At 40.3% G+C, this 19,602-nt stretch overlaps 1 protein-coding gene across 2 annotated transcripts; it reads right to left on the bottom strand.

Moving 5' to 3' along the window:
- Positions 1 to 478: 478 nt before the first annotated feature.
- ugp2b (UDP-glucose pyrophosphorylase 2b) lies at positions 479 to 19,578 on the bottom strand. Of its 2 annotated transcripts, none has more exons than XM_088305444.1 (10): positions 19,307 to 19,578; positions 13,270 to 13,397; positions 11,456 to 11,563; positions 7,843 to 8,028; positions 4,221 to 4,354; positions 3,395 to 3,692; positions 3,083 to 3,280; positions 1,721 to 1,963; positions 1,462 to 1,566; positions 479 to 992 (listed from the first exon to the last, which is right to left on the bottom strand). In XM_088305444.1, exons 2-10 carry the CDS (start codon positions 13,366 to 13,368, stop codon positions 885 to 887), a joined length of 1,479 nt encoding a protein of 492 aa, XP_088161570.1. In that variant the 5' UTR covers positions 13,369 to 13,397; positions 19,307 to 19,578; the 3' UTR covers positions 479 to 884. The 2 variants fall into 2 exon arrangements, with proteins under 2 accessions (XP_088161570.1, XP_088161569.1); XM_088305443.1 differs by lacking the exon at positions 19,307 to 19,578 and adding an exon at positions 18,531 to 19,038.
- Positions 19,579 to 19,602: the final 24 nt, after the last annotated feature.

The following is a 19,602-nucleotide window of genomic DNA, read 5'->3' as shown; positions in this document are numbered from 1 at the left end:
GCATGGATTACGCACACTCACTGCCGCTCAACAACACTAAATTGAACACTGTCCTGAAGCCCAACTTTGGATTCCCAATTCAGCTTTGAAACCCTAATGCTAGTTTGCCTTAAACTCTAAATTTTAAATACCAACACTCGGTGGAATTCATAATTTGAAACCTTACTCCTGTGTCAACACCCTACTTTAAAATCCAAACTCTTCTTTGAAACCCAGATCCTGATTTGAAACTCAAAACCCATTGTATAACGTAATCTGTCTTGAAACCGAAATTTATCTCCCTTGCCCTGACTCAAAACGCTGACCTTGGCTTGAAACCTTAACCTAGGCTTGACATTCTAACTAAAAACGTTAACCTCCTTTGAAATCATAATTTGAAACACAAACCTCGGTTTAAAAACCCTAATTCTTATTTTCGGCCCTATCCCATTGTAATATAAGATATAATAATGAAGTCATCACAGCCACACATCCATAGTTCAGTGTATGATATTGCACTTTAATCAGACCTCAGTCACACTTCAACAATTATTGCTGCTTTCTGTCTCGCTCTCCGTATGCACGTTTGCGTGTGTGCTTGCCATCTCCTGATGATTGACAACACAAAGAAAACACTAAGGTCGTAATAATAATGCACAATTTTGTGATATGAGGACACGTCGAACAGTATGTAAGGCCTTCAACTTCATTTCAGTGACAATACTTGAGTCCTTGTTAATGAATATACGCTACTATAGAACTATTGTACACTGTTATATTCACATGAGAGGTGTAAGTTTTCTTTGTCAGCCAGCAGGGGGCAGCGTTTCGTCAAAAGAAAAAAAAAGTCACATAGTTGGGATGAAGCCAGGCAGGTGGGTCATATGACAAGTGTGGGCGTGGTCTCAATGGTCGAGGATACGCAGGTTTCCAGACACTATCTTGTTCTCTAGCATAGAGCCTGCCGGGATGTCAATGCGATCCCCGTGGTTGGCGATGATGATCACCGTGCCCTGCCGGGAAACACGACACGGCGACAATGTTCACTGCCGTCAAACAGTTTTATTATGAAACAAATCTTACCCTTGAAACACTACTTTGAAATTTTAACCAGGCTTTAAACCATATTTTGAAACCCTCACTGACGACTGAAGCCTTACTTTGAAACTCTAACCAAGGGTTAAAACCTGAATTTAGGCTTGAAACCCTACTTTGAAATGTGAACATAGGAAAGAAATCCTACTTTGAAACTCTACCCTGGTCTCGAAACCTTACTTTGAAATCCTAATCTACTCTTGAAGCCCAATGTTGAAAACCTAACCAATACTTGAAACCCCACTTTCAAACCCTAACCTAAGCTCAAAACCCTACTTTAAAACCCTTATTTGAAACCGTGACGCGGTGTGAAAACTCACAATTGTGTATTTTTCCCTCTGAAACAAGCTTGACTATTGCCCTAGTGACACTCGTGTGGCGCTTTACCTTGAGCGAGACGTTCTTGCCGAAGGTGACGTCTCCGGACACAGTCAGGTGGTCCAGCTCCAGCATGTCAGGGATGCTCTCGAATCGGGTCAGGTACTCCTGGACCTTAATGCGGAAAACACAACATTGACACCCATCAATATTGGCACTTTGTCTTTGACTTGACTTCGAATTTGCATTGAAAACCAAACCAAGGCTTGAAACCCTTCTTTGAATCCCTCGCCCCCAAAACCCCACAACGCCATTTGTAGTGCGGTACCTTGGTGAAGGAGCTCCCCAGCTTGACGTGCGGCGTGGTGGGGAACTCGCGGCGGGGGCTCATGGTGAGCGAGCCGGCGTCCAGGCTGTACAGGTTGGACATGACCAGCAGGAGGTCCGAGGTGGTCTTGACAGGCAGAAAGCGGCTCCGCGGCACATTGATGCCCATGGCGTTGTCAAAACACTTGATGGCCGCACCCACCGCCGTCTCCAGCTGGATCACGTTCTGACCCCCGTCCAGCGTCTGCACAAGAACAACACGGGAGATGGTTACAGGCAACACGCGTCCATTCGCCATTGGTCCAAACTAATTTGGGAACTAAATTTGGAAGCTAATGCTGGAAGCTAATGTCAGAAGCAAACATTGGTCTTCCTTTGTAGTAACGCTAGAGGTAACATTGGAAACCAACCTTAAAAGGCAACCTTTAAACAAATGTTGAAAGCAAACACTACAAGCTAACAATGATGGTCATATTGAAACCTAACTTCATATATTAACATTCAAAACTAACATTGAAAACGTATCAAAAGCCAATGGTGAAATCTAATGATCTTCAACCAAGCAAAATGCTACAAATGCCAAAGAAAGTTAAGATTAAAGCTAACATTGGAAGTAACGTTTAAGATAACTAAAACAAACATTGAAAGACAACAATGGAAGCTAATATTAGAAATTAAAGTTGAAGCTAGCATTGAAAGCTAGGTTAACATTGAAAGCTAACTCTGAAGCTATTATTGAAATCTATCATTGAAAGCTAATGTCGAGCCTAATTTTGAAAGCTAATGTTAAAGGTCACATTTTAGCCAACGTTGTAAGCTAACGACAGAAGTAATATTGAAGCTAACAATGGAAGCTAACATTCAAGGTAACATTGAAGCCCATGTTGGAGGCTAATATTGGATGCTAACAATGAAATATAACAGTGGATGCAAACTTGGTGTGACCAGAGGCTAAACAGTCCGGGATTTGAGCCTTATTTCACGAATGTTTGCGACCTTTAGCAAACCCTGATGAGAATGTAACATTCGCTACCTTTGCGAACACTTGCAAACATTTATCCCTCAGTGGGACTCGGGCATCAACCAACTTTGAAAGCTGCGGGTGAAAAAAGCCCCCCAATAGGCATTTCATGTTTAGGAAAAATGTTTTTTGTGGTAAAAAAATAAATAATGTTGGGACCAATTTAGTGAAACTGGATAATTTCCATGATGATCAATTTATTATGATATTATTTATTATCAATTTATTATCAATTATTATCACGATAATTTATTATCATTATAGATCATGCAAACCATTTTGCACGATGAGCTATAACTCACCGTACACGAACTCTACAACGAGTGCGTTGTTATGTCTAACCTTGTTGTTCACGATGATCTCCATGTCCATGGCCTTCTGCTCCTGCAGTCTCTTGATGGCGGCCAACGAGATCCAAAGGTTGTTGGTGTTGAAGATCTTAAACTTGGACACCGACTTGAACTCGTCCACGTGGGCTTTGGGCACCTGAGCGATCTCCAGCAGACGTAGTTTGCCCTCGTACTCAATCAGCGTGCCGCCCTGCAAGCCACACCAGAAATTTGGTTTGATTCTTCCTCACAAAAAGCTTCCAACAATTTCCACGACCTGTCAGCGCCACCTGAAGGCCATCTGATGCGACTGGATGGCACCCACCTTGACGTCGGCGCGCGTCTTGTCCGTCACCTCCATGACGAACTCACATCGCTTGCCGTTGTGTCGACCCACGAGGTGGTTGAGGATGTGCAGGTCCACGGTGGCTCCCAGGTTGTCGATGTTGGACACAAAGATGTACTCCTTGCCCTCGGCAATCAGCTGCTCAAGCAGGCCTGAGTTGTAGAAGCTGGCGTAGATGTCGCCATGGCCCGGCGGGTACCAGCCCTCCGCATTCTGGCCCATCGTGCTCATGCTGGTGGACACGGGCAGCAGCGACTCTTTGTTGATGCGAGGATACCTGAAGGGAACGCGACAGAAATATCTCTTGAGAACTTCAAAAGCGAATTTAACCGAGTTGTGATCTAAGAGAGATCAACGGATCCATGTCAAGTCTGGTTAACATCAAATAAGACATCAAGAGAGATTTTAAAAGGAGGGATTTATTTTGGTCTGGTGTGCTGAGATGGTCGGACACTTTGTGTCTTTGATGTCCAGCTCTGAATCACTTCCAAAGACATGAATGCCAAACTCGGTTTGATTTTTTTTTTTTTTTAGGGCTATTTTAATATCTGAAGGCACCGCCGTATGAGACTGTGTTGGCGTGACGTTGACATTCGTGTTTGACAGCTCAATAGTTTGAAACAAGGTTGCTGCTCACGCGTCTTCGTTCATAATTGAAGGCACATGGTAAAACAATTTTCCATCTCACAGTGACATTAAATATGAATGACGGTCTTACTTTGCACCGCATGTTTCCTTCATCTTTTTTTTTTTATATTTCATCAGCAGGACACGTTTGCATTTGTGACACTATGAGAGCATTTACCTGCTCTGGTTGAAGGTGTGTATCTTGACACGGTGATGCGTGTACTTCTGCAAGATCTTTTTTGTATCCTCGTCCGTGTTGAAGGAGTTCATGAGCACCAGAGGCACGTCCGTGTTGTATGTCTTATTCAGGTGCTGTGCGGCAAACACAAAAAATACAAAGTCAATTTATCATGGGGAAAAGCGGGGGCAACATTTGGGGGCAACCGTGGCAGAATTGGCTTTTCTTTAAAAAAAATAAAAAAAATAAAGATACAATAACCAAATTATTATATACTTTTCATACACATATTATATTCACACAGTTCCAATATTGGGTATCAGGAATGTATAATAATTAAATCATAATAAGTAAAATGTGTTGGGGAAAAAAATAAATATTGAAGTAACAATACAAATTCTACAAAAAAATGATTGATTCAAAATATAAACAAAAATCTCAAATTTAAAGACTAAATTAAAAACACAATAAAGTATCAAATAAACAATTAATTAAAAAAAACATTCAAAAAATTAAAAAAGCTATTTGATAAAAATTAAAAAAGATCAAATAGAAAATGCTAAATCTTTATTCAACTATAAATGTACTTTGCAAAACAGTAAAAAATAAGTATAAATATGAGATGAAAAATAAATTTTATTTAACAAAGATAAGAACATAATCCAAACGGCTCAAACAAAAAACGGTTGTCGTTTTGCTTTTATTTCTTATTTTGGAATAGTTCAAGTTGTTTTTCCTGTTTATTTATGTTTATGTAATAATGTTTTCTTTGTTACTTTGATATCAGTTTGCTCCTGGGCCCTAACACCTCCAGGCCAACACACAACAAAAACAATAAACAATGCTTTAGTGATACAGAAATTTTGGCTCACAATTCAAAAATATTACCTGAAAATTCATAAATATGTAGTACGGGTGGAATAAACCTGGTCAAAACTAGCTTGATCATAGAGAAATATTAAAATGTTAGAAAAAGACACAGATACTAGAAAAAAAAGCAAAAATATTACCCCCCCCCCCCAAAAAAAAAATGACATGAGCTGAAAAATGGCATCCTCATAGATTTTAATGCCCAACCTGGGACAGAAAAAAAGGGAGTGACTTGAGTTCTTTTTTTCCCTCTCACTTGAAAGCAGGACAAAACGTTTGTTATAAATTAACCAGACTGACAATTTGCCTTTGGTCACGAAAAACTAAAAAAAAAAAACCGGCACACCCACTGGGAGGAGACTTGTTCTCACTTCAGGATGTTTAACATGCACATTCAAACGTGAATCATAATACATAGCAAACAATTAAAACGGATGACGCGTGCAGTGTTGACACTTGCTAGATTTTACCGAGAAGACGAACAAGGCGAGCCACTTTAAGACTTTAGTCAAGTGGTTCTCAAACATTTGACACAAAGTTTCACCTGAAAAAACAATACATAGCTCTCAAAGTACCACCATCGTGACCAACTATAAAATACAAAAGCATAAAAGAACAAAGCTGTAACATTATCCACAGTTTAGAAATGAACACTGCAATTAAATACAGAAGAAAAACTGTACTTGAATAATGATTCAATTAAAATCAATGTAAAGTGAAAAAGAACATCTAGTATACTAATTTCTCATGTCCAAACATTGTTACATGTTTGAGTCATGAACATTCATCTGCTGAAATTGTCAAGTTGTTGGGAGTTTTGCCCACCTGGTTGTCAAACATTCTGCAATGAGAGGCGCTAGCTTGTGAGCTAAAAGGCTTCCTGGTCTCCGCATGACAGCTCATCCACAGTGTCAGCTTTAAATAATGACACAGAGCTATTCTGTAAATTGTGGTATCCAGTGAAGATGCATTTTTCTGAGGTGTAGGCATAGCTAGCTTGCTGGCTAACGGACTTTTGTTGTGGTAGAATTGGCTCTCGTTACTGAGTAACGCACAATTGTGTCAGATAACCTGTGAGGCGTACAAAGGCACTCAGGTTCTTATGTAGTGGGCCATTTTAGCCACGTCCTGATTGAATCAAACTGAAAAGGTTAAAAGCAGTTTAATGCTACATCTCAACAATATTATTGAGAACTACTGTACATAATTTTGCCAATGCAAATTTTCAAGATACAAGCCATTGCTTAGCCAATTTATGATTTTTTTTTTTTTGTCTTCGGGTTATACAAGCTAACATTTGAGATATGAATGTACAACCTCGCCAACATCAATGCACATTGGTTTCCTCGCTGTGGAAGGACACTACCAGTTGATGGCGCTGTTGCACCACTACGCTGCTTTGCTAACCGCTAATAAACCTCACAGAAGAAGAACAAGAAAGAACAATACAATCACAATTGTTGACGTTTTTATGGGGGTCTGCAACGGATTAATCGCATTTCTATAAATTCTAACAAAAATCATTTTAAACTGAAATTGTGTTTTAAAAATTTTTTTTTTAAAGATTAACTGCAAATGTATTGAACTACAAAGTTAAATACAACTGAGTTGTACTTAAAACAATAATGCTCTTGAAAAGCAAAAACAGGTTCTATACTGCGTTTTTTAAATAAACAGCATACGTCCACAAACATTGGAGTGAAAGTACATGTGATGGTCCAAAAAACGATGATGTGTGTTCAAGTGTGTGTCGGTGAATGGTCTCCATTTTCTCAGCAATTGGGTTGTTTGGGAACTGGAGGTAATGCGATCAGACCTGAGCTGAGCAGAACTGGGGCACAGTGATTGGGACACAAGAGAGCAGTGTACTGGTGGATGCGGGGCGGGGGACGCAGGACCGCGGCGTCCCACGCGGCCCTCACGAAACACAACCTCACTCACTCACCTCAGCATACGCTGACTAAATATTAACGGAATTACACAGGAGCTAAACAAACATTCGGTAGATTCTTTCACCTGGCCCAAACTGCTGCATACAAGCTATTTATTGAATTACTGGACAGCACACGGCGTCCAATGTTTGCTGTCGAACCAACAGATCCTTCTTCTCCCCCTCTGGCCCCCCGATAGTGTGCCTCACTTACTCACCCACTCAGTGTGTTTATAGTGGACAAACTCTAGGATGTCAAATTGGCCTCATTATATGTGAAAAGGAGTGGGATCAAATTTTGGACCCAAGTATTGGGCTGAACTTCCACAAAAATTTGAATGAGGTGTGTTGCAGGCGAGAACATCCAGGAATAGAAAATTAATACCATATCTAACGTTATATACACCTCTAATAGTACATTTACATGATGATCAATGTCCTATACAAGAAATATAATTAGACCGAATGTAATGGTCAAAAACACCTTTAATGCAATAATTTCTTTTTAAATTATTATTAATATTTTGACCATATTTAAATGAATCCACTACTGATGAAACGCAAAATTCAATGTCCAACATTCACCTAGCTGCCGTGCCCCAATTGCTACACTGCAGAGCAAAAAATGGGAAGCGTGTAACTTGAACCACGCCGACATGTGGAGGACACGTCGTTATAACAAGCAAGCCAAGCGCAGACAAGCGCTGACGTGACCATGACATGACTTCCTGCCAAGCCCATCTGAAGTCACAGTTACGGTCTTGGCGAGTTTCTTTGTGTCCTCGCCAAAATGAAAGTGGCGTTCGCCATGTTTGCTGTTACCTCGATCTGCTGCACAGTCAGGTCCAGGAAGGTGTTCTCGTTGCGGACGCTGATCAGGCTCTTGGGGCCCTTGCAGCCCATGCTGGTGCCGAGACCCCCGTTCAGCTTCACCACCACCAGCTTGTTCAGGCTGTCGGCAACGCCATCAGGAAGGCCTCGCGCCGCAATTTTGTCATATTGTTGGATCTGGGCACACATAACTGTCAGGTTTAAATGCCCGTGTGGGAGAGCTTACTAAAGGTGACCGAGGCCAGAAAGAATCAGGCAAGGTTGATTATTTTACCGGCCGCGGCAGGGAGGGATGGACAGAGAGTGAGCGCAAACAGGTGACCTGCTCGCAGCTGCTAGGCTCCGTAAGACTCCCTGGCTTCCCGCCCCACCGCCTCCGCTTTTATTCGAGATTGAAGTCTTTAGATTGGGTCTTTAGAGGATAATTTTAGTGCTAGCTTGAGAGGTTTTTATCTTTAGGCTCCGAGCGCAGCTACTAAAGCCCTTAAAATTAAAAAAAAAAAAAAAAAAAAAAATTAAACACCTGTTGACTTTTTCCCTAAGCAACATGACATTTAAAATAGGCCTGTCAAAATTAAAGCGTTAACTCAAGATTTTTTTTTTTTTTTAATTCATGCGATTAAATATTTGAACTCGAAAAATAACTAAATGTACTGGATAGGTTTTGAGAATTGTTTCTAAGAAGAATTCCTGAAAAGATGACTACATTTCGATCGTATTCAAGCATCAAAGAAAGTTATTAAAATAGTCTGTGATTCAAAATACACTTCATGTTTGGTGATTTTGCATTAATTATATTATTCAAGTAAACACCTGTTAAAAGCTTCACAAAACATAGTAGTCTAAAAAAATGTGATTAATCGTAATTAATTACAGATTAATTAGTCACAAACATGTAATCGCTTGGCAGCACTAATTGAAAACATTTTAGTTTTCATGGCATGTGGCCTGAACTTGTCTGCTCTTATTTTATTGTTGACTCATCATCAAAGTGTTTGTTATATTGTTTGATGCCGCAAGAGTGACTGTGAAATTAAATGTCGTGTGGGTGCGCGTGTGCAAACTTCCTGCTAGCAAACCACAACTGTAACCTCATTCCTCCCTCAAAGAGGATGAGGTTACAAACACAACACTCTGCCTTGATAATATAAACAAAGCACAGTCCGCAGCAGGATGCACTAATCTGCGTCAGTGAGGCATTTTAAGAGGCAAACCACCGCAGAGCGTAATTATCACCAGCGCGCTTCAATCGGGATTCCAATCCGGGCCACGGCTTGCCTCCCCAGATGATCACTTAGCACCCAACAGGCATTTAGCATTTAGCGTGACAAATCAACAAGAATGTTTGTGCGGCTGATTTAACAGGAGGGAGTGTGTTTACACAAACGATTATTTCTCAGCAGGATGGAGGAAGGGACTGCACTAAACCCGTTGACCTTGTTGTGCTCTGTACAACCAAGCTGATACGATGATGTCGTGAGACGTTTAATACGTTCGCTCGCCAAAACACATGAACAGTATCTCAAATTATCTTTTGCATAGAAATGAATGGAAATGACATTAATCCGTTTCAGTCTCCCCAAATAATAAATATCCAGTTCTGCAATACGTCATTTAATAATATCAGCACATAACACTATGTAAAAAAAAACAAACAGTAATGACATTATTCAATACAATTAAAAAGAATTAAAATGTTTTTGACACAAGTTTTGATTGAATTCAGGGGACAGTAGCCACCTATTTTTGTCCATCTCAGAGGGCGGCCATTTTGCTACTTGCTGTCAACTGAAAATAACATCACAGTTGCTCAGGGCTCAGATAACGACCAATCATGGCTCAGCTTCAGAAAACATGTGAGCCATGATTGGTTGTTACCTGAGCCATGGGGAACTATGATGTTGTCATTTTCAGTCGACAGAAGTGGCAAAGTGGCTAAAAACGGGTAGATTTTGCTGTTGAACACATATTCCATAAACACATTAGATTAGTGAAGGCGCATAGAACGTTTTAATGCAAAAAAAAAAAAATTTTGGGGGGCGGGGGTGACTTCCCCTTTAATGATGAAATTAAAAAAATTAGTCCTATTACGTTTGTCTAAAAATATCAATGGAATTGAGTAAACGTGAGAAAGCAGTAGCTTTCCTGGGATGGAACTCTGGAGCGGCCCTCTCCTAAACTACCAGCGTGTCTCATTAGCGCGCATCACTGTCATTTTTTTATCCCTCTAATCTCCATCTCCAACTTCCTCTTGTTATGTTACTTTATCCCTGCACACTTCATCTCTTATGTGTCACATATGGTGAAAAGAAAAGATATGCTGAGAGCTGCTGAGAGGCGAGGCAAGGGGAGGCGTGAGAATGGTGATGGCGTTTCTGGATGCTTACAGGCAAAGACAGAGCAGGCTTTGTGTGTTTGTGGCAAGCCATTGAGGACGTTTTGCAAAAGAGCAGCGAGACAGAAGGTCTGCACACTCCATAAACAATTTAACGTTCCGCTGGTGAACCCCAATTTGGGTCGTTGGGCCGTGAATCATTCAAGAGGTCGCTGTTTGCTGCAAATATGACTGCGGGCGATTCATTAATGAATGATAAATACAGCGATTCAAGGACATCAGCGCCATTTGGTGGTTGGAGGTAACTTGAACCTTGGAAGCAGAAAGCTTCGGTGATGTATAATTCACAATTTAGGCATAAAATAAAATAAACCTTTTAAATTTCACGGAACGTTGAGGTTCGAACAGCCATCTATATACAGTAAAACCACGGCACACAGCGCATATCAGTTCCATCCATTTTCCTGTCTGTCAAGCTAATCTCGTTGCACACTTGAGTACAATGACAATAAAGGGATTTCTAATTCTAATTCTAACCGCTATACCAACATGCTGACTACTTAATTAGTTTATGACAGGATAACATTGTCGCTGTCGCGTCTCCAAAATCGCTGCTTAATAAAAATCCTGCTTTATCGCTTCATGTAGAGTTGCACACTGTCAACAATACAAAACCACCCCAGGATCACATTTAATCACAAATTGAATACATTGATAGGAGATGTCCAGCTGACTAAGCAGTGTCAAGGCAGGAAATGAATCTCCGTGCATTTATTTACCCATCTGGGTGACACATTTGTGCACCAAACTGTGACAGCGATCCATTTTTAACAAACCATTAAGACTTCAATCTTGAGGTGTCTTAAAGCTGCATGGCTCCCGCAGACTGAGGAGGTTTAAGACGCTAATCAGAACATTCAAGTGGGAAAGAGAGTGAAACGATTTGTTGTCAAGCTGTATTCAAATCTTTAGTCACCAAAAGGTAATAATTGTCTGCATCTATTTTTGACAAAATATGAAAATGACCCTATTTGTACACGGTTCATCCGGACAAAACTCCCTCGTATCACGATGCTTATCACCGCGCCAACTTTCATAACATGTTTGCGTGTCCGTGTGTGTCTGTACGTGTGTGTGTTGAGCAACGAGGACTGTGATCCTCCAAAGTTCAAACCCGGCATCAAATATTTAAAGACTGCGTTGTTTGAGCTTTATCAGCGTGTGTTTTGTGACCATGTTAAGTACACGAGCGATGGAAGGCCAACTCACCGAGTCCTCGGGTAGTCGCTGTATCTTGATCCACTCTACCGATGGACCCTTAACCTGGAGGAATCTGTGGAAGAGAGTCCTGAAGCCCTCAAAGTCTTTCTTACATGCCTGAAACACACAAAATTTGTATCCAGTAAGCTTTATATGGAAAGATTTTAGTTTAGCCTGGGTCGTTAGCGGGAGTGTTGCGGCATTTTTGACACATGGGCAAAGACTTACATGCACAAGTTTAATTGGTGTTGGTCTTGATTCCATTGGATAATAAAATAATAATAAATAATAAAATAGGTAAGCACAGCAGTGGTTGGGCTAAACAAACTCCTTGCTGGAGGTAATAAATTCCTTTTCAGGCCCTTGGACCACACGTTAGATTGCAAATGGCTCTACTTTTCCCACAGATAAGAGATTAAAGATTAAATGGCTCAGCACGGACTTTGTTTATAAGCACATGATGCTGATAAAGTCTGTGCGGGAACCAAAGGAGGAGGATTTCATCGCAGTCTGTCACTCCCGAATACTTTCAGAATCGATTATTCAATCTATTATTCCATCAATTAATCAAATAATTGGATAAAACTTGATTTTGCATTAGAGTGCACTTACAAAAGCATGTGCCCCTGCTTACTGTTTGTTAACAAATCAGTGTTGTTTCTTTGGTATTGTTTAGTGATTAAAAAACAAGTAAACAACAATTGAGCAATATCACGTGACGAGAAAGATTGCCGTTTTATTCACCAACATTTTCAAATGGATTCGGTAGCTGGTTTATTCATTGCATTCCAAAGTAAAAAGGAATGTTTGCAAATGTCTCTTTTTGATTAAACATGCAAGTCTGATTTCATAAACGATTACAAAAATCAGAGTATGATTACTCTTAAAAGGCTGAAATCAGAGGATTCGGCCATATTTACGTTGAACAATGGCTCTGAACGATTACTTAAGTATTAAAAGAGTTGTCGATTAATTTGATAATGGATTCGTTTTCTGTGGATTGATTCACTTTAACACCTTTACAGCTCAGGGTTTTAATTCGAATTATAAGAATAGTCTGTCAGTGTTTGTTTTTTTTTGTTTTTTTTCCAGTAAGAGCCTAATCTTTATAAACACAGCCAACCTAATGCGGAGGGATTACATGCTGCTGGAAATCAGAACAACAGAGAGGAATTCACTGTGCGTTTGTGCATGAATAGAAAAAAACAAAACTGCTTCCAAAAATTTACAAATAGTACACACTGCACCCCAAAATGTTTAGAATTGCCTCGACAGAAGCAACAGTGCAGAATGCGAGGAGGACGACACAAGGTGGACTAAAATAACACCCGTAACTGCATATTTCGTATGGGTACGACGCAAAACACATTTTTATGCCATTACTTGAATAAGTGATGAAATGATTAGCACAATAATCAATTCTAAAAATACTTGGAAACCCCAAACCTAATAGTAAGTGTTTATAACAGTATGGATAAGGAAAGCTTTAAAATTTTGCAGATTTGGATTTATTGTGGGTGAGTCTGGAATGTATTATTTCTGCGATAAACTGGGACGGACTAAAGTGTACAACAAGGGCCCAGGTTTGTCTGCGATCCACAGGTTGCGCACCAGCCTGGAAGTGACTTATAACTCTTGCTGACCTCATACTCGTTGGTGATCCTTTGTGTGGCGCCGCCCTCAACACACATGCTTTCAATATGTGTTAGTAAGCAGGCGGACCCCTCATTGGCACCGCAGCACAGTATGTGTCACTTGTGTGTTTTCCCGGCAACCCCCTCCTCCCTCCAAATCGCAACCAGATGCTCGGCGAGAGATTTTACCTCTCTCTCTGCGCCCGCCGTGGTGTCCAGCAGCTTCTCCATCTCGCTGTGTATGGAGCTCTCCAGTTGCTGCCGCATCATTGCCTGGAAATGAGACATCCCTCCGTTGAGTACTCCTTTCCTCAGACCTACACATGGATGGAAGTTAGGAGTTAGAAAGAAGACTCGCTAATCATATTCGATGGGGATTGAATAAGCCAAACACATCAGAGTCAAACAAGAAGCATGGCCTTAAAATTAAATCACGTTTTTTTTTCCCTAAAAAGCGCATACAATGAATGACATTATTTAGAAATAGGAGAACATGGTCCTTTGTATTAGGGAGAGGCAATTTATCAACTAGTATGAAGCATTTTTGACACATATCAAGATCACCAATGTATTTAAACTGATGCCCGCCAGGGGACATTGGGAAAATATTTAAGATTGCGTTATAATGCAATACTTTGCAATATATTGCAATAGTTAATGCAAAAAAAAAAAAAAAGGCAATACTATTGCGTTATAACGCAATAAGTTTTCCTTTTTTTCTTGTGTTACATTGCAATGAAAAATAATTATTGCAATATAACGCAATGTTATTTTACAAGGGAAAAGACTTCTTCCGGGTCCTAGACTTGTGCAGAGGCGATGTCGGGTGCATGGATGCCGGTGTTTTAACACGTAAAGTAAGCGTTTGACTCCGCCGAAATTGGGGGGAAATTACCTGCTTTTGCATTTGTTTGGCCAAAGAAGTTTTGCAATCAATGAAGTGACTAATGAATTTCAGTGATCGAACGCAATAAAAAGGGGGGAGAGGATTTTTTTTTTCGCAAAGCATTTTATTGAACATATAAACAGAACATAAATGAATAAAGTCATAAGTAAAAAGATTTAAAAGGAAAGAAGAGAAGAAGGAATGTCATAAGCACAGTCTACATGTTCAATACGGAGTAGGAAGAAGTAGAGAACTTATCGAGTCCTACGCCCTGTTCTCAGTGCATTTTTACTTAATTTAAATCTAATACGATAAGTGAAGAGGGCTATCATGGTTGCAGATTTGTCAAATTTAAGTGGGAAGATACATACAGGTGGTCTCCTGGTAGAGAACACATAATTCCAATTGACAGTTTGATTTTTCTTGGTAACCATCGACAGCCACATCAAGAGTAGCAAAAGAAAAACAAAATAAAGTCACCTGCGTTCTGCGTCGGACTCGAGATGCATTCAAAGACCACTTACACAGTAGGACATCCATATACGTCTTCAAAGCGTCAAACAACTACACAACTCAAAACAATATGGATATGATGGCAGGCAGTAACCTCACTGGTGATCAAACAGGTGAAGCCCAACAATCAAAGGACTAACTGTGTATTACTGAGATCATTTTGAGGAACTGCAGCAAGTATGAGCAGGATCCCTCTTTCTTAGGCAAAGTTACCAGGGGATACTGATTCTGGCAGGTGCTGCCAGAATAAGAACCCCCCCCTCCAATCACAAAATTATTAGCCCCAACCATCAAGTGACTTTTTCTGTGTATTTCTAGGATCATTTTGAGTAAGTGTAGCAAATTTGAGCAGTATCCCTTTTTTCTAAGCTAAGTTACTAGGGGTGTATGGTAGTACGGATCTCGCCAGAAAAAAAAATTCACATCAAGTTATAACGTCATCATTGTCGCATTTTAATGTGATAACATGAAGTAATACAGGATACGTTTGTCTTCAGCATATGGCATAACTAAACAAAGCAATTACTTCCTGTTCAGGTCACATGACCGTGCCTATGTATCTTCTTTTTAAATCTTACATAATTTTAAACATTTGGCTTTTAATTTATTATTATCTTTACAGTATTAGTAGTTACGTAGATTGTAAATTTGATTTAAAAGATCTACAAATTATTGTGCCAGCAACCTGAACAAGAATTGCTTTGCGTTGTTGTGCCGAATGTGAAAGCCAAACGTATCACATTTTAACATGACAAGTATAAGCATCGTCCTTCCCACCGCACCATCTGATTGGTGACATGATAATATCGACATGGAAATAGGCTAACCTTCGCTAGCTCCACAGGCTAATTCCTGCTAGCTGCATAGGCTCATATCGATTAGGAGACAATGGGTACCTGTTAGCTTGGAAGCTAACACCCAGCTAGCTGCTAATTAACCACATCGACCACATTCGAGGCCACGGGGAGAAAAGCCCCTGTTTAAAAAAAACAGAACAGACAAGTTTCCAACATCCAACCCTTTGGTCACGGAGCAACCCGCTATACCACCTGAGCCAAAGCCACCAAGCAAGACCAACATGCTGTTGGTAGCTGGTACACTAGTCTGGTTTAGCCAGATTGTCCCAGCCCGAATGATAAACACTGATTACAAGATGTACAGCAAAAGAAGAGACCACAACTATTTCATGTTTTTAATCACTTAAATCAAGGTTGAGAGAAAACCGATGATTCTATTATGTCTGTTTAACTAGCAAGTCTAAAGATTACTAGTTCAACCAACATTTTCTGAAAAAAATCCAGAAATTGTGACCGTTTGAAAACATGCCTCACCAGTCAGACAAAACTTCAAACCATCATCATCATGTCTGATGTCGGCAAAGCGCAAGTGACACTTATGTGATCCAGTACAACAACACACACATAAAAAAAAAAAACAAAAAAAAAACAGTTACATCTGGATACAAGATGTTACTGACGCTTTGGGCAGAAACATCCTCGTGTTCTTCTCATCAAGTCATGGAAGAACCTCTTAGACTTTTGGAAAGAATGACTCACGAGACTCTTAAATGAATCATTTTATGCATGTGAGAACACACATTCGGAAGAAACATCGCCAGAACCCTGAACAACATTCATTTAAGATCACACCACGGAGAGACATGATAGCAAGGACAGTTACGCAACTTATGCCTGTAAAAGCCAGCAATGTCGTGTTAAAGTTCCCATGTAGAGTATTGTGAAATGCCGGAACAAGTGTGTGAAATTGCCCACTTCTCCCATCCTGTTGGCAATTATCGCAGCCCAAAAGTATTTGTGCGACTTCGAACCAGACCACTGACGTCGTCTAAATATGAAATCAGGATGGTTTTGCAATGTTGTGAAAGGGCTGCAAAGTTTTAAGATGTTGCGTTCAAAGCAATTGTACAATGAGTATTTCACAAGTCCCGCTAGCTCTCCATCTTCACGTCACGTAATTATATGAATACGGGATGCCGTCTAACAGTGTCAGCAATATCCTGCTTCAAATCTCCTCTGGCAGCACAGAAACTTTACACATGGGACTTTGTGGCCCATTTCCAGGTTACAGCAGCTGCCTGCAAGCCTTACTTACATCACCAAGAACAATGCCAAGTGTCGGATCGAACATGACTCCGAAGTAGTGGAAACCAAAAGATGCGATAATGTCACACTTTGTGGGGGTCTATGTGAAAGGCACAGGAAAAGAAAGCCTGAATCTAACCTCGCGGATTTTTGAGAGATCAAGTTGTCCCCGGTCAACAAAGAAAGGAAGAGTTGTTCACAAAGCTTACTTTTATTAATGTCTTATTTCAAATGTTTTTTTTGCTTGCGGAAGCACATTCTGACAAAAAGTGCAAACAGGAAACAAAACGTTAGCAGGGTAAAAGTGACAAGTAGGATGTTATGACATCCAGTTCGGGCGTATAAGAGGGAAGTGAGACACTTTGCATTTGGTCTTCATTGAAGGACTTCCTTTTCGTTCTGATGATAAAAAGCAGATTTTAAGGCTTGTGCTGCAATTTTGCATCATCTGGCAGTAAAAGAAGATTTTAATTCAGAATTCTTTATGGGAATTGCAAAGCAGGGGCAATTCTGGAAAAAAATATAATAATTAAAATTATTTTCATATTGAAATCACAATTAATAAAAACGATTGGTTATTGAGGTCATAACTTAGTATTTATGAACTACCATAATTCACCTACGCCCAACTACCACATCACATTTAAAACATGAAGAAGCACTCCCCTTATCTCTTGATCGTATTTATTTTCACTTATTTTGTTGTTGTATTTTTAATTTCACAAATCTATGTGGAAATGTGGATTGGTGCAACAATCAAAAATACCTGGAATACTTGAAAACTCAACTTTAAAAATAACTTAAAAAAGAAAACTGAAAATCAATGAGTAAAAAAGAAAAATAGGAATATAGTAAAATAAAGCAATAAAAACTCAAATAAAAATAAATAACGTTTCTTCCTGAACTGTGCGCCTTGGCCTCATGGGGGCATTGTGGTGCCGCCCATGCTTGGAGTACACACTTATAATGAGATAGTAGAAGAAGAAAGTTGCAATTGCGCTCCATACCTATATAATCTCTCTTATCGCGTTGAACACTTGAGTATAATCACAATAAATGGCATTCTGATAACTATTTTGTCACAGATTGCCAACAATATTTGTTCCTTTATCATGTCATAGCAGCTCGAGTTACTCAGCGACACATTGTCAGATCTTCAAGCTATCTTCGAGTGACCATGTCAGTTTTCTTCTTTGCCTTCTGAATCCAGCCCTGCTCGGTTTTTACAGAGACAGAATCCATCGTGAGCGACTGGCTGAGACATCAGTCCAAAGATTTTTACGCTGGAGGAATACGTAAGATTGGGCACAGATGGGAAAGGTGTGTGACAGTGCTGGGAGATAATGTTGAAAAAAAAAAAAAAAAAAGAAAGCTTCGATCTGCATTTTTACTCCTGATACCAAAAAAAGTCCTCCTTATTTATTGAATGACCCTCATATATGAAGACTTTTCCTTTTAAACGTCGGTGCGATGTATACTTCTAGGTCCAAAATCCTGCTCCTCTTGACATATGACATAATATGTAGTATAACAATATATTTAGTCATATTTATGAATTAAGGGTTAAATTTAGCAACAAGGGGAATTTTTTTTCTAAAACGTTATCGCTATAAATTACAACGCATGGTATAATCTGTATTGCGCAAGCTTCTATAAATCAAACTTAAAATCAAAACTTGAAAACAGATCAAAAACGAGTTGTGCTAAAAAAAAGTGAAGCCATTTTTTAAAAAGACCGTCAACAAATATGTTGAGGGTCACATAATGCCATTTCTGAATCAAATTTGTCGTGTAATTGTACAAAACTAAAAATATGGCTTAGTCTGAAAGCAAATTTCCTTCAACCGAGGCACATCTAATAAGGAAACAGAAACTTGTTTTGTTGAATCCACAAAATAAATCTAGTTTACATATTTAAAGTAGAAAACGTCTGCTATACAGCTACTTACCTTCCACATAAAGGGCCATGTTCAAATTAGTCAGGAAATAAGATGCTAAAACGAATAAAAGCTTGTAATAGTTGCCAGTTAATTCCAAAGTGTCATCCCGCGGCGCAGTAAAGTTTCCTGTGCTGAGTGCTGACTGTCCATTCATGCAATGAACGTCCAATCACCAGCGGAGCACCACAGCATAGGACATCCCGTCCGAGTCATAAAAAGGAGCAAAAACAAGGACACATTCGCACTTATCTCATTGGCCGGTCGCCAAATATCGATGTAGTCCCACAAACGTCGTTTTATTTTTTTTTATCCCCAATCTCCTCCTTTTCTCCCAACATAAACCACGTCACAGGGCCTGGCTCTGACTCCTGACCTCTACCCAGGTTTTTCCACATTCTTCCCTCCTCCTCTTCCTCTTCAACGCCAACTCCCCTGCTTGTGATTTTACGACCACTTTACTGCGGCGTTTTCTCCTCGCTTTTAATTTGTAACACACACACACCCCACGTCAATTATTAACCTATCGAGAGTAACACTCCCATCCACCCGTGGTAGCCAAGGGAACTTAACCATCGCATAGCAGCGAGCGAACGCAGCACGTAGACGATGCGCACAGGAAAGCCCGAAAAACGGAGGCGCCATGAACACACCGCGGAGAAGAGGAACCGCTGTGGGTAAAATGAGCCTCCGGAGGAAAGAAACCCCGATGGTTTAAGCTAGCTAAACAGCTACGTGCTTAAAAAAGCGGAAAAGGGCGAAAACGTCGACAAAACCGGGCATCTTACCGCTTGGCCGCAGGATGCCGGCGATCGGCCCGGTCCAGCTGTTCGAAAGGGACCACAGCAAGCAACTCCCCGCAGAGGACACGCACACACCACAACACTTCACACTGCGCACGCACGCACGCACACACACACGCACGCACACACACACACTCACACACGCGAATATTTATCTCCTCACAAGCGTTTATAGCGCACCACACAATTCTGGCTGGCCGTTTAAAAATAAGCTAAAATACATGTGGAATTTCTAGGGTGGGGGTAAAAATAGCTGATGAGTTTTCCCCCCTCCCCTCTAT

This window comes from Idiotropiscis lumnitzeri, chromosome 9 (genome assembly GCF_059441095.1).
Source record: "Idiotropiscis lumnitzeri isolate Australia: NSW breed Sydney's pygmy pipehorse chromosome 9, RoL_Ilum_1.0, whole genome shotgun sequence".
Lineage (NCBI taxonomy): Eukaryota > Metazoa > Chordata > Actinopteri > Syngnathiformes > Syngnathidae > Idiotropiscis > Idiotropiscis lumnitzeri.
The sequence above is the reverse complement of the archived record's forward strand: the minus strand, read 5'-3'. Positions and strand labels throughout refer to the sequence as shown.